The sequence below is a fragment of the Sciurus carolinensis genome, chromosome 5 (genome assembly GCF_902686445.1).
Source record: "Sciurus carolinensis chromosome 5, mSciCar1.2, whole genome shotgun sequence".
Lineage (NCBI taxonomy): Eukaryota > Metazoa > Chordata > Mammalia > Rodentia > Sciuridae > Sciurus > Sciurus carolinensis.
The window spans coordinates 36,892,208-36,907,221 of NC_062217.1; the positions used below are offsets into that span (position 1 = coordinate 36,892,208).

At 37.9% G+C, this 15,014-nt stretch overlaps 1 protein-coding gene across 5 annotated transcripts in view; it reads left to right on the forward strand.

The window, feature by feature from the left end:
* Positions 1 to 15,014, forward strand: part of Nek5 (NIMA related kinase 5) — a 68,224-nt gene that overhangs the window by 21,552 nt on the left and 31,658 nt on the right. For all 5 annotated transcript variants that reach the window (XM_047554030.1, XM_047554033.1, XM_047554034.1 and 2 more), the window contains 8 exons: positions 803 to 1,003; positions 1,083 to 1,164; positions 2,910 to 3,043; positions 6,220 to 6,404; positions 9,969 to 10,035; positions 10,893 to 11,009; positions 12,094 to 12,180; positions 14,516 to 14,608. In XM_047554030.1, the coding sequence (XP_047409986.1) occupies positions 803 to 1,003; positions 1,083 to 1,164; positions 2,910 to 3,043; positions 6,220 to 6,404; positions 9,969 to 10,035; positions 10,893 to 11,009; positions 12,094 to 12,180; positions 14,516 to 14,608 (966 nt within the window). The remainder of the gene's footprint in view (positions 1 to 802; positions 1,004 to 1,082; positions 1,165 to 2,909; positions 3,044 to 6,219; positions 6,405 to 9,968; positions 10,036 to 10,892; positions 11,010 to 12,093; positions 12,181 to 14,515; positions 14,609 to 15,014) is intronic.

Genomic DNA, 15,014 nt, shown 5'->3' on the forward strand with positions numbered 1-15,014 from the left:
ACAGGCATGCGCTATATGCTCAGTCCCTACCTTTCTATTTTTTATGAGCAATGTTATTTTGATAATAAGAAAAAATTTAAACTAAATAAAACTTTTTTAGTTAAAAAAATTAAAAGTAGGCACTGGTACATAGCTCACTACATAGCTTGGTGGTAGTACATGCTCAGTATGCACAGGACCTGGGTTTAATTCTCAATGCCAAAACCAAAGCAAACCAAACCAAACCTCAAAAATTAAAACTAAAGAACTTATTTTAAATAACATGGCATCTCTCTGAGTCATATCTATTTATGAAAGATTATACCATGTCTATTATTATGCCATATCTATGATTATATTATTTGTATAATATTACATCATTTATATTATTTTATATTTTATGTATTTATTTTTATTTATGCTATATATTATGTATTATCTATTTATTGTATTATTTATATTTGTATCTATTACCAGGTCATATCTATTTATGAAAAAATTAGTTGATGACAACAATATAGGGTGGACCATAGTGCTTCTAGCTACAGATTAGTGCCTGTAATCAATCCCAGCTACTCAGGATGCTGAGGCAGGAGAATCACACGTTGGAGGCCAGTCCAGGCAATTTAGCAAGACCTCATTTCAAAATAGAATAAAAAGTGCTGGGGGTCCTGAGGGACTGCCTACCATGCTTGAGGTCCTGGGTTCTATCCCCAATCAATCCATCCATCAATCAATAATTTTCGTTTCTCGGAATATTTATTACTTTAACACGAGTAGCTAACTTTTCTCTGACATAGTGTTATTACCCTCGTCCTTTCAGTTCGAGGGCAGCAACTTGCACCAGCTGGTACTGAAGATTTGCCAAGCGCATTTCGCCCCCATATCGCCCAGGTTTTCTCATGACCTACGGTCCTTAATACCTCAGCTCTTTAAAGTTTCTCCTCGGGATCGACCATCTATTAATTCCATTTTGAAAAGACCCTTCTTAGAGACTCGGATTGCCAGATACTTGACTCCTGAGGTGAGTTTTGAGGTGATTCTGTTTGTGTTTGGGCGGAGATTTGGGTTGGCAGGTTCTTGACACTCGTGTTGGATTTTAGGTCATTCAGGAAGAATTCAATCTTACGCCCAGATGCAGAGCAAGAGCATCAGCCTCCCCACCTGCTGGGCAGATGGTCCAGGGTAAGAATAACTTAACCACGCAGTCAAAGAGCATTTATGGCTTGGTGAAGTGGCACATACCTGTAACCCCAGCAGCTTGGAGAGCTGAGGCAGGAAGATCTCAAGTTCAAAGCCAGCCTCAGCAACTTAGTGAGACCCTAAGCAACTTAACAAGACCCTGTCTCAAAATAAAATCTAAAAAATGACTGGGGTGTAGCTCAGTGGTTGAGCACCCCTGGGTAGGAATATCTATGGGGCTGGCAGAGTGCTTATCCAGTATTAATTCCTTGGGTTCTAACCCCAGTCCTGAAAAAAAAAAAAAAAAAAGTATGATCCTTTTGTGGTTCAATGTTACAATGACTGGGTTTTCACAGCCTATGTGTGATGTCAGCACATTACTTGTCTAACATTTTTTAAAAAACATTTTTTCCATATATCTCACATACTGAATTATAAAGCTGACAACGTTAGCAGAGGAATTCTACTAGATATATTGAACATCGGCATTTAGAAAATATGAACAGTATAAGCAAGAAAGAAATCACCTTGTTATCATGTGTGTGTGCTGGAGAAGTTGTTTATGTAGCTCAGGATGACCCTGGGGGGTTCAGTTCCTTTCTTCTCATTAGTTAGGAAACCTTCCAGAAGCTCTGAAAGGTCGAATCCAAGTCCCATTGGAGCTGAAGTTAGGATCTTGGACCAAATTGAAAACTGTGTGAGCTCTAAAGAAGCAGGTGTTATTTTATGGTAATGATAAGTAGGAAGAACAATTTTGGTCAAGAATCAGCTGAAGTGGTTAAATGCTAACTGTGTATGTGTGGAGGGTGTACATTAAGGAAGAGAAAATGACTAATTCAGTTGATCGTGTGAAAGTAAGAGCTGCAGGATTTAGCCATAACCAAATGTATGGACTTCAAAGGTCAGAAGGAGTAGAAAGTCTCTCCCAGGCCCTGTGATGAGGAAATATCATCCAGTGTGCCAGAAACACTGACATTGAGGAAAATTATAAAGGACAAATGAGTAAGCCTCTTCGTCATATTTAATTTGATTTGACATTGTTATATATTGGTCTAGATTGAGAATGTTTAGAAAGTAGATAAGAAGAGGGTGAGAGAAAGTACATTGTCCACATTTCTGATATAGGAAAGAAGAAAACAAGAACGTATTTTGATGGAGACAAAGACAAGCATGTTAGAAGATCTACATGTTAGAGGAACATTTCAAACAAAAATGAGACAGGAGTACTGGGGCCTGATAACCCAAGCTGTCATGACTACGTTTAATTACTTTTATCATAAATTGTTTCTGTAAATGTTAGAATTAATTCCCTTTTTTAAAAGTAGTGTTATTCATCGCTAGAAATTTGTAAAGAAATCCTAGGAAGAACTGGTTTTCTTTATTTAAAAAAATGCATAGAATAAAAGGGAGAAGTACTTTAAAACGTTTTCAGATAATGTGGTTATTTAACACTGCCCCAAGACTCCAGTGACTGATTTTTAAAAGGTGAGTTGCAAGGGGAAATCTGAAGTCTAGCAATAAAGTTTTCATACTCTGTAATATTAAACTCTATTGATCTTACACTTCAAAAAAATGCATAGAATGCATAGTGATATTTCATCAGTGCTTCTCTCCCTGTGTATGAAATATCTCTGGCCTGAGTAAATTTACTGTGTTATGAAATGTGGCTTATGTTTGTACTCAAGTATCAATAGTAAAGGTGTAAGAAAAATTTTAAAACTGAAGTTGTTTTATTTCCGTTAAATAAGATTCTAAAATACAGAGAGTGAAATTCCAGGGAAAGTTTCCTCCAAGATCAAGGATATCAGTGCCAAAGGAAAGGAAGGATGTATTACCTGGAAACAAATGGAGACCGCCAGCTGGCACCCAGAAACCCACATCTGTGAGTTGTGCTAATCCCTCCCTCTGGTACTTTAACTACACAGTACCCTCTGAAAGATCCACCTGCACATGTTCACACCTTGCAAGCAAGTTAATTTGGAATCCATTAGTTTTGTACTTAAATAAAATCATTATGTAGCATTAAAGTGTACTTTAAATATGTATAAAATATACATGTAATATATGTATATATTTTTCTCCCCCACCTCCTCCAGTGCTGGCACTTGAATGCAGGGCCTCATGCATGCTAGGCAAGCACTTTACCCCAACCCTACTTGGTTTTGTTTTTGTTTTTGTGTTCCTGGGGATTGAAACCAGGAGCATTCTATCATTGAGATACATCCCTATCCCTTTTTAAATTTTATTTTGAGACAGGATCTCCATAAATTGCCCAGATTGACCTCCAACTTATGATCCTCCTACCTCAGCCTCTCAAGTAGCTGGACTCCTAGTTGATATTTTTGTGTGGTTTGTTTTGTTTTGTTGTTTTGTCTTTTTGATACTGGGATTGAACCCACAGCTTGGCACATGCTAGGTGAGTGCTCTACCATGAGTTATAGCTTATATTTTTAAAAAAACAATGATGCTTAATTTTCTTACAATTATACATTAGCTTTAGTTTTCTTTTTATTACTGAAATTTTTCTAATTTCTTTGTATAAATGTTTTTCCTTATAGAACAATTGAGTAATGCAGTAATAGAAAACACTGCATTTTGTACTCCAAATTCTAACCTGTTATATATGCAATTGAGGAGTTTTTATTATATAATAATTGATCTTTCCCTAAACGAATTGAAGCCAGGGATGCTTTACCACTGAACTACAGCCCCACTCCTTTTTATTTTTCATTTTGAGACCATCTTGCTAAATTGCTGAGGCTGGCCTTGCACTTGTGATTCTCCTGCCTCAGATTCCCAAGTCTCTGGAAGTATAGGAGTTTGCCATGGCCCCCAGCTCCCTAGAGATCCTTTATGCTGAGTTATTTGAAACTACTTAAATAGTGTTTTTTTTGTATTGTTTTATTTATTTATTTTTTTTGGTCATGCTAGTTGAGTGTTTCTGAAACATAAATGACAAAATGTTCATTGCCCTTATTTATTTTTGTCATGCTGAGGATCAAACCCAGGGTTTCCTGCATGCTAGGTAAGTAGTCTACCACTGAGCTGCATCCCCAGCCCTGAAGAATTGTATTTTTAAAGAAGACTCATGGTATAATTAGAGGATTTTTTATTTTTTCCCTTTTCTCTTCTTTCTTTCTTTTTTTTTTTTTCCTGTCCTTATGTTTGAACTCAAGGTCTTATACATGGTAGGCAAGTGCTCTACCACTGAGCTATCCCACCAGCCCTAGAGGACCATGTGGAAGTACATTTACTACATGTTTACTTAGCATATAGACGTTTTAGAAAAGGTGTTGGTACAGGTTTTTAAAACTATTAGTTAAATTATTGCCTTTCATTTGATAAAATATGAATTAACTATTAAAAATAAGAAAAGTATGTTGTGATACAGAATACTTTGTCTCAGATCCTTAGGAGAGAAAACAAGTTGACATCTTTTCTAGTTATTTGAACAACTTCTGCTGATGCAATGAAATAAATGTTTCTGCACTGGAACCATCTCAGATGTTCCCATTACTGACTTGGGATTTTGGAGAAAATCCTAAAGAAGCTGTTTGTTTGACTCTATAGAGGGAAAAGAGGGGTGGGAGGGGTGGGGGAGGGAATAACAGAATGAATCAAACACCATTACCCTGTATAGATATATGATTACACAAATATCGTGCCTTTACTTCATGTACAAACAGAAACAACATGTATCCCGTTTGTTTACAATAAAAATAAACTAAAAAAAATGTAGACATAATCCACTAACCCTAAACAACACACTATATGATGTTCAAAAGCAATGGCATTTAACAAAATATGAGGTAATAGTAAGACATCAAAGAACTTCCAAAGACTTCATAAGAATATAATTAGCAGCAAGCTATTCAGACTAAACAAACATACATCTGTCTTTACACTTTCCATGTTTGTTTTTTAACTTTGTCTGAACAATTTCCAACAACTAACTCAGTACTACCTTTTTCTGGATTCTATGTATTCAGGTGAAATTGTAACTACTCACTTTAAAAGATTTAAAAAACAAACATATAATTTCTGTGTAGACCAGTACACCAAGTTTTATACATTTACCTTAGTATTTAAATAGAACTATACAAAAAGTGCCATTTATGTAAGTTGAAGATGGTCAGGTATCTACAATTCTGTGTTCCAGTCTAACATGTGAGTCAGATAGTCTAACAAAGAACATAGACCATAGCACGATACTTTCTTTCAGGGAGAACATTTAAGTTCTAATCATTTGTTTGGTTATTCATGTTACCAACAACCTAGGTCTTTACAGGAGTTTGGTCTCGTTTTTTCTCCTTTATTAGCCACTGTTAAGTAAGCAGAGTTGTCAGATTCAAAGGTAAATCAAGGACACCTCATTCTTTAGCACAAGGTCTTGTCTGGCTTTATTATCTGAATGTAGCCTGATTCTTGTCTTCTAGTGTATTGACCTCTGCTTGTCCCTGGGATGAGATAAACTTGTGTTTCTGGTTGGGAAGAGTGTGTGGTGGGGAGAAATGGGTTGGGAGGGTATTATGCCCATCCCATCCCATGTGTGACCTTCCTGGTGTTTTCTCAGCAAGACTCAGTGATTCAGCATTTTCTTTTTTTTTCAAGTCCTGATGTCTTGTGTTTATTCCATTTATCAGAAACTACCAGTGAGGCAAACTCCCAAATCTGTGAGTTGTACTATAGCTTTTATTCTCCCATAAAGTACAGTAAGGTATAAAAAAGTTTATGAAAAATAGAAAACAATAATTATGAGTAAACATTAAGACCTTGGCTAGGGATGCTATTTTTCACACACTAGCCATGAAATACATGTGATTCAAAATTACAAAAAAAGGTTATAATTATTAAACTGCTGTACTACAAATACTTAGACTTCTAAGGTCTTTTCAACTCTAGGATTTGGGAACTCTAACAGTGTTTTTCTCTAAAACAGCTCTAGAATAAAACCAAAAATATAACTTTAAAGCTGATCATAGCAGCAATCAAATGGTCAATTATAGATTTGTATTATGTCTTTTAAAAAAATCTTCCCTCTTCTTTTCAATCTCTCAGATAAAAATGATAGAAAGGCCCCAATTTGCTGCAGTTTGTGGACATTATGATTTTTATTATGCACAACTTGACTTGTTGAGGAAGAGAGCTGGTGAACCAAGTTATCACTATGTTCTTCAGAAAGACTCTGGAACTGAGGAGAATTCTTATCAAGAAGAAAGTCACAGTCCGTCACCTGCTCAATGGTAATGTGGTAGTCTAAACTAAGCTTTGGTCCTCTGAAAATATCTTTATGAATCAGCATTCCTTTTTGTTAAAGGTTGGTTTTGAGATAGTCTTTTGAGATAGTCTTTTGTTAAAGGTTGGTTTTGAGATAGTCTTTTGAGATAGTCTTGCTCTGTTGCCCAGAATGGTCTCAAATTCCTGGGCTCAAATGATCCCTCTGTCTCATTTATTAGCTCTGTTTTCTGAAATCCTTCCAAATTCTCCTAAAACAAATAATTGAGGAATAACTTACAAAATCTTTACTTTAAACTTTTCATTCAGTTTCCTTGGCCCTTTTATCATCTCAAGTCTGGCGTAGCCTATTTTCTTACTCATGGAACTATTTAACTGTAGGTAAGCTTCATCTTCTTGGAAAAAAAAAATTTTTTTTTTTTTTGAGCCGAGGGGTGCGTAATCACTGAGCCACATCCCCAGCCCTTTTTATTATTTGAAGACAGGGTCTTTCTAAGGTTGGCCATCAATTTGCCCTCCTCCCACTTCTGCCTCCCCAGTCACTGGGATCACAGGCACATTCTTGAATTTTTAATTTTTTTTTCCTTCCTCCTAGTGAGTTCCACTCCTAAGGTGTGAATAAAACAGTTGTATTTATTTCATTTTCCAAGGAGTTTATTCATAAGAATCATTAATAATTGAATCATTAAAATCAAATGATCATTTAGGAAGATTAGAAAAGTGAAATAGATTTCATTCTGCATTTCTATTCTAGGGATGTTCAAAATATGGATGCATTCAAAAGAGAATAATAGCCTGAAATTGCTCTTATGGTAGATTTTTTTTTTTAAGTTTACCTTAACAAATCTCTGCAGATCTACAATATTTTCTTTTTATTCTTTGTTTTGTTTTTTCATACTAATATCAATATCGGTGTTCCTGTGTTCAAAATGACGGAAGCCATCACAGGCATGAAGACCCATGCCTGAGAGGTGTTTTTGTTGTTGTTTTTGCATGGTGGAGCTGGGGAATTGACCCTAGGGCCTCCGGCATGCTAAGTAAGCCCTCTACCACAGACCTACATACATTCTCACTTTTTTTTTTTTTTTAATGTTTTATCATCACTTTGTGTTGTTTTTGTTGTTGTTGTTCAGTGTTGGGGATTTGTTAACTTTAGTGACTTTGGTTATTTATTGTCGAATGTGTGTGTTTGTGTGTGTGTGTGTGTGTGTGTGTGTATGTGTTGTGTGTGTCACTGGAGATTGAACCCACGACCTCGTACACGCCAAGCAAGCAAAAATTTGGATGAATTGTGAAAAACATAAGAGACATGTAATGTTGATCTCGTCAATAAGTAGTGAAAATTAGATGAGGAAGAGTGGTAAAAGAATGATTTCTTTAGAAATTCACAATGGGAAAAGTAGTAGACATTTTAATTTTAAAGATAAAATGGGTGCTGGTATGGTTCACCCATCATCATAACATGTTTCAAATTACCCACTTGATCATCAAAAATGATGTGTTCCAGGGCTGGAGTTGTGGCTCAGTGGTAGAGCACTTGCCTAGCATGTGTGAGGTTCTGGGTTTGATTCTCAGCAGCACATATAAATAAATGAATAAAAAATAAAGGCCTATCAACAATTTTTAAAAATTATGTAACCCATTAGTTCAAACTATAATATCCATGTAGAACTTAATTAATAAGGGATATGTATTTTCCATGTAAACTGGCAGCAGCCACAAAACTCCCTTCATTCTTCTCAGCGCTGGGAAAATAGATCTTCCATTCTTTGTCTAGATAGGAGAACTGCCAGATATCCATTGTTTTTTTTTTTTTTTTTATCCATTGTTTTGATTACATATTATTTATCTCCCAAACTCTCACATGAATGGTAGAAAGTCCTTCTCTTCCTATGTGCCCCTGCCCATCATAGCTCCATCTCACTGTCTCCCAGGACACCCCTCTGGTGAGTAGTTACCTCCTCCTTGTTCCACCTCCCCTCTCCTTCCAGCTTTCTCTCTGCTGGGGCTCCCATTCCAGGGCGTGGGCTAGAGGAACAGCATTTATACAGGGTTGAGTGGGTAGGGAGAATGTCTTTTGGATATTTTTTCTAATGAAGATACTATACCAGTTTGGTTCTTTCAAGGGCTCAAGGATGAGTGCTATAGTTTAGCTCTTTTCAGTTCAAGCACTCTGTATGTGTCAGACAGGGGCCAGATACCTTCACAGGCCTGATCTCCTCTAACCCCATATCGACCCCTGTGAAATGCTGCTGTGTCCATTTTACAGGTGAAGAATTTAGGTGCAGGAACTTTAACTAGCTTGCCATTCATCATACTTCTAAAATGACTATTCTTAACTTGACTCTGTAAACTGGGGACCTGTCATTGTGATATTCCTTAAAGAGTTATTTCTGAAGTAATAGTTCTGTCTTTGGAACACTAAAAGTTACTGGTATCCCCAAATATTTTATCATATAGTCTATCCTGTGTTCTGAAATGTGGTAGTTTTTACTGAGCAACCTATAATTATAAGAAGTTCTTTTTTTAAAATATTTTTTTAGTTGTCAATAGACCTTTACTTAATTAATTAATTTATTTATATGTGGTGCGGAGGATGGAACCTAGGGCATAACGCTTGCCAGGCAACTGCTCTACCACTGAGCCACAACCCCAACCCCAACCCCAATTATAAGAAATTCTTTGCAAAAAAATCTGCAAAAAAGATAGGCTTTTTTTTTTTTTTTTTGGTGGGGGGCGGTTCTGGCCCTCATGCATACTTAACAAAAAAATTTATCTAGAACATAGGTATAAATCTGAAAATGCTTTGACTAGAATCCTGTGGGAAATATATATCAAATGTTTTGAAAGACACCTAAAGCATCATTTCTTTATTCATTAAGCGTTTATGTGCCAGGGTAAAGATAAAGAGACGGGCCCCATCCTGCTCTCCAGGAGCTCAGGCTATACTGCAGAGAACAGGCAGGCAGCCTTTGTAAAATTGGGAGTGACAAACTGTAGATTAGATACCACACAAATTTTGAGATTGGGGCCTGATTTGTTGCCCTCCCCCAGGGTATAATACTGCGGAGGGACTGAAACCTGCCCTGCAGAAAAACCACTGGATCTGAATATTTTTCTGTTTAATCCTCTCTGTGTCCCCAATTGTTATTTTTTTAAACTGCTCTTTTCTCTTGATTCCAAGCATTTTCTTTCCCAGTATGAACATTCTATAACTTTGACCCACGTTTCTTAAATTTGGAACTTAAAGACAAAGGTGAGTCAACTTGGTGGTGCACCCTTATAATCCCAGAGGCTCAGGAGGCTGAGGCAGGAGGATCATAAGTTCAAAGCTAACCTTAGCAACTTAGCGAAACCCTGTCTCAAAATAAAATAAAATAAAATAATTAAAAGGGACTGGGGTGTGACTCAGTGGTTAAGCAACCCTGGGTTCAATCCTTGGTACAAAAAAGAAAAAAAAAATTGCCAAAGGTGCATTGTGAATCTCATCACTAAGCTGAAAATACACTTGTCAAATTGGTGCCTAAGGCTAGTTAAAATTCTACCCAAGCTGAACTTCCTTGTTTCCTAAGGCCTGCTGAGTATCTTCAAAGGAAATTAGAAGCTCAACAGTATAAGTTAAAAGTGGAAAAGCAATTGGTAAGTAAAATACTAAATATGGGAGGCAATTAGGAATTTCCCAGTTTCCCTGTTTGCAAATATTCATGAATCTTTATGTCAAAGTTCATTCCACTAGAAGGGCGAGACTACCTGCCATCCTTCCCTGGTTTTTAATTATTAACAGAAGAATAATGGGAAGAGGCTGGAATCAGAGTCTGGGAAGCCTGGTTTTGTCCCTGGATCTAACACTTGCTGTGTGACCTTGAGCAGTTTGTGCAAGCTTTCTGAGCCTCAATTTCCTTTTCTATGAATGATAATTCCTGAATGAAGGACCTTTTCCTGGTCCCTTTCAGTGTTGCACTTCTTCAATTCTATTTTATTTATTTATTTTTTGAGCTATACTTCCAGCCCCAATTGAATCTTTTTTGAAGACTTTTCTATGTATTAAAACAAGTAATTACTGTACTTTATTTGAATTGAAAGTGAACCTTTAACCTTTAGTACTATATCAGAATTCTGGGGCTGAGCCCAGGCTATTTGTGTTACTCAGATTTGGAACTGCTCAAAAGTAGAATTCTATTCCTCTACCCAGTCGGGCTCTGGGTCACTAAACCTTTACAGAGCTTTAACTTCACAATTATAATTTACCACTTCAGAAGAGAAATATAGTGTCTTGAATGATAGCATAAAATATCAATTGTTTAGAATGAATGCCATAAACGTTTGCATTTTTAAAAAGTGCTTTATACTTAAGAGAAAATTCTACTACTTATCATAAAATACACCCTGCTACCAAGTTTTCTCAGTGATATTCTATCCATTAGAGGACAAGATCAAATCAGAAGATGTTTCCAACATGCAAGTATGCTTTATAAATGATTTCATTCCATAAACAGGGTCTTCGTCCATCTTCTGCTGAGCCAAATTACAACCAGAGACAAGAGCTAAGAAGTCATGGGGAAAAGCCTAGATTCCAGGAGCTGCAGTTTAGAAAAAATGAAATGAAGGACCAGGTGAAAAACGGTCTATACCAGGGCTACTGTTGTTCTTTTGATTTTGTTTGTTTGTTTGTGGTTTTGTTTTTTTTTTTTTTTTGGTACTGAGGCTAGGATTCCTGCCTGGAGCATTCTGGCAAGCACTCTGCCACCCAGCCACATCCCCAGCCCCTACCATTGTTCCTGTATCTCTGTCTTGTACTGTCCCCGGGTGTAGCTTCTATTTCCCACAGTGAGCCCTAGAGGGCGCTGGACACACAATCTGTAAAGAACCATGCTGGGTGTTTTGGAAACAGAATTAGCGATTTCATTTTCTCAGAGAATACCACATAGCTAAGTCCATAAGGCCTCTTTCCTTGGATTGATAGAGTAACTGTCTGTCGATAACCTATTTGGAGTCTTTATTAGTTTGCCAAATCTGGTGTAATGAAGTGCAACAAGCTGAGTGGCTTAAAATAACAGAAATTTATTGTCTAACAGTTTTGGAGGCTGGAAGTGCAAAATCGAAGTGCTGTCTGTTCCATGCCCCTGTGAAACCTATAGGGAATCCTTCTCTGCTTCTTCCTAGCTTCCGGGCTTGGCTGGCAATCTTTGGCACTCCTCGGCTTGCAGCAACAGAACTCCAATCTCTGCCTTTGTCGCATAGCCTTCTCCTTAGGTCTGTGTCTACACATGACTGTCTTCTTGAAAGGACACCAACCACATTGAACTAGCGGCTCGCATGACCTTCTTTAAACAAATTACATCTACAGTGACCCTATTTCCAAATAATATCACATTCTGAGACACTGGAAAGGAGGTAGAACTTAACACAGCTCAAACATAACAGGAATTATATATGACAGTGAGATGTGTATAGGAACTTTACATCATTCATTCACTCGTGGTTATATATGAACATGGGATCTGTGTCCCAGGCTAGTGTATCACTCACTGGATGTGAAATGCCACAGTCAAAAAGAGGCAGGTTGTCATCTTAAGCAGCCACAGGTTTTCTAATGCTTTTTAAATATTACCTGTGAAAAACTTGTAGGCTATACAGAGATTATGTTCATTATATGTTTCATTAATGTTGTTCACAAATGTAGTTTTTGCTTTGCAGGAATATTGGAAACAGTTAGAGGAAATACGCCAACAATACCACAGCGACATGAAGGAAATTAGAAGGAAGATGGGAAGAGAGCAGGAGGTAAATTCACTCTTCTAGTGGAAACACTGTTCTGTCAATTAAGAGTTGACTAAATGAGTAGGTGTTAAAAGCAGTGACCTTGGACCAGGGCTATAGATCAGTGGTAGACCACTTGCCTAGCATGCTTAAGGCCCTGGGTTCAATCCCCAGCACCAAAAAGGAAAATAGAAAGTGATGATCTCTTTATAGACAAGACAGAGTTTTATCATAGACCTAAGCATACAAAATTCCTTTTTAAATAGGAAAGCTATCAGACCTAATAAAAGTTTTACTTTATTATTGTTTACTAGTGAGACCCTGTCTCAAAAAAAAAGGACTTGGGGGTAACTGAATGGTAGAATGCTTTCCTAGCATGCACAAGTCCCTGGGTTCAATGTCCAATACCACACACACATACAGACACAAAAACACAAACACAAACACAAACACACACACATACTTGTTATGAGTTTCTTCATTGCCAGTCAGAGTTTACTGAGCAACTACTTCAGGCTAGAACTGGATCAGATGTAGAAAGTTCATAATGAGAATAAATTCATGTTCATAAGGAGGAAAAAAAACCAAACATCTAGAGTTGGTTCACTTCAATTATGGGCAGGCCTACTGTTCTAAAGTCTGTATAGTCATGAGTGCATAGGTTTTGGTCAGTGATGACCCATATATATGACAGAGGTCCAAAAAGATTATACTCCCTAGTGATGTTGTAACTGTCTTAGTTTGTGTTCACACAATGACAAAGTTGCTTAATGATGCATTTCTCAGGACATAGTCCTGTTAAGAGATGCAAGACTATAGAAAGCAAAATCCAAATGCAGTTGAGATGATTATTAAAAATTCTATAAAGGTGCCATTGGAAATTAATCTTTCCCGTTCAGAAAAGTATCTAAAATTGTAGCAGAGGTGCTGCTCCTTCAGTAGATGAAGCAGCTATCCTGTGTCTGGAGATCCCCTGTATGAAAATCACATGGATATTTCAATCCTGGGAGTGCTCTGGAATGCTCCTCCGATGAGAGGGTTGTGGTTTCCCTCCTCCCACCACATGGCTATGTGCTCGTTGAGTAGAACCCACACAGCAGAAATTGATATCTCTCTCTCTCTCTCTCTCCCCCTCCCTCCTCCCACCCTGCTCCTGCGCCCCAGTGCATATGGAGGAATTACAGTAAGTTAAAAGTTAAATGAGCACATGGTACAATTCAATTTTATGCACAAGGCTATGAGCTAGAGTTCTCACATATCCTATTGCATTTAGCCCCCAAACAGAGAAGTTGAGTAACTCGTATTGTCACTTAGATATTACAAGGCAGACTAAATATTTAAATATTTGACTCTGGAACTGGGGAGGTAGCTTGGTGGTAGAGCTCCTGTTTAGCATGTATGAGGTCCTGGGTTTGATCCCCAGCATATAAATACATACGTAAATCTGACTCTGAAACCTTTGTTCTTTCTAGCAGATGTAGTTCTGCTCATAAGTAGTTGGAAATATAAGACACATGTATGAAACAATGCTAGAATAAGTAAGACTGTCTATAGTTAAGCTGTGTGCATAGGAGCAAAGATAAGCAGGCTGAGTAGGAGGAACTTTTTAATGGAGGAAGGGGGTGGGACTAAGCTAGGTCTGATAAGAAGAGTCGAATTTAGAGGTAGAGCTAAGGAGAATGCTTTGGAAGAATCATGCAAAGATTCAAACAGGATGTGCTGGGAAGGGTAACTTGAGGTAATTGTCTCCAGAGCTGAGGTTTGGTTCATGATGGGGGGACTTGTGTTATCATCAGCCTTATATTTAAGGCAGGTCTGTGATGGGAAGATGGGTAGCAGACTTTGTGTGTGTGTGTGTGTGTGTGTGTGTGTGTGTGAGAGAGAGAAAGAGAGAGAGAGAGAGAGAGAGAGAGAGAGAGAGAGAGAGAGAGAGAGATACTGGGGATTCAAACTAGCACCTCATGCATCCTAGGCAAGCACTGGGTAGCAGACATTTCTAGAAAGACTATGAAAGAAGCATTTAAGGAATGCTTGAGGCAGCCACAGGGAAAAGGAACCATAAGGAGGGCAATAGGGCCGGGGGTGTAGCTCAGTGGTAGAGTCTTGCCCAGCATGCTTGAGACTCTGGTTCAATCCCTAGCACCACAAAAATGAAATGAAATGAAATGAAATGAAATGAAATGAAATAAATAAAATAAAATAGAATAAAATAAAATAAAATAAATAAAATGTTTTATTCAGTCTTTGTCAGCAGGAACGTGTCTCCTTACTAGACCCACTCAAACCCTGGCAGAGGTATTGAAAGTAGCCTTCAGCTCTCATGCGAATCATTCTTGTTGACTATATAATTTGTGTTTAGGAGAACTCAAAAGTCAGTCATCAGACCTATTTGGTGAAGAAGAATGACCTGCCCTTCCACCAAGAAGCACCTGAGGAGGAAGTGTCTGCACAGGTAGGACTGCTGTTGCTAGGTGTACATGTGTGTTTCAGTCTGCTCTCTCACTGCTGTGACCAAAGGACCTGACAAGAGCAATTTCAGAGGAGGAAAAGTTTATTTTGGCTCATAGATTCAGAGGTTCCATTCATGGTTGGCCTACTCTAGCTCTGGGCCCAAGGTGAGGCAGAACATGTTGGTGGAAAGGTGTGGTGAAGAGAAGCAGCTCAGGACAGGGCAACCGGGAAGCAGAGGGAGAACTCTGCTCACCAGGGACAAAATATGAACCCCAAAGGCATATACACCCAGTGACCTACTTCCTCCAGACACACCCTACCTGCCTATGGTTACCCCACACACAATCCATTCAGTGGTTTCATCCACATTGGGTTACAGCTCTCATAAGCTAGTCATTTCACCTCTG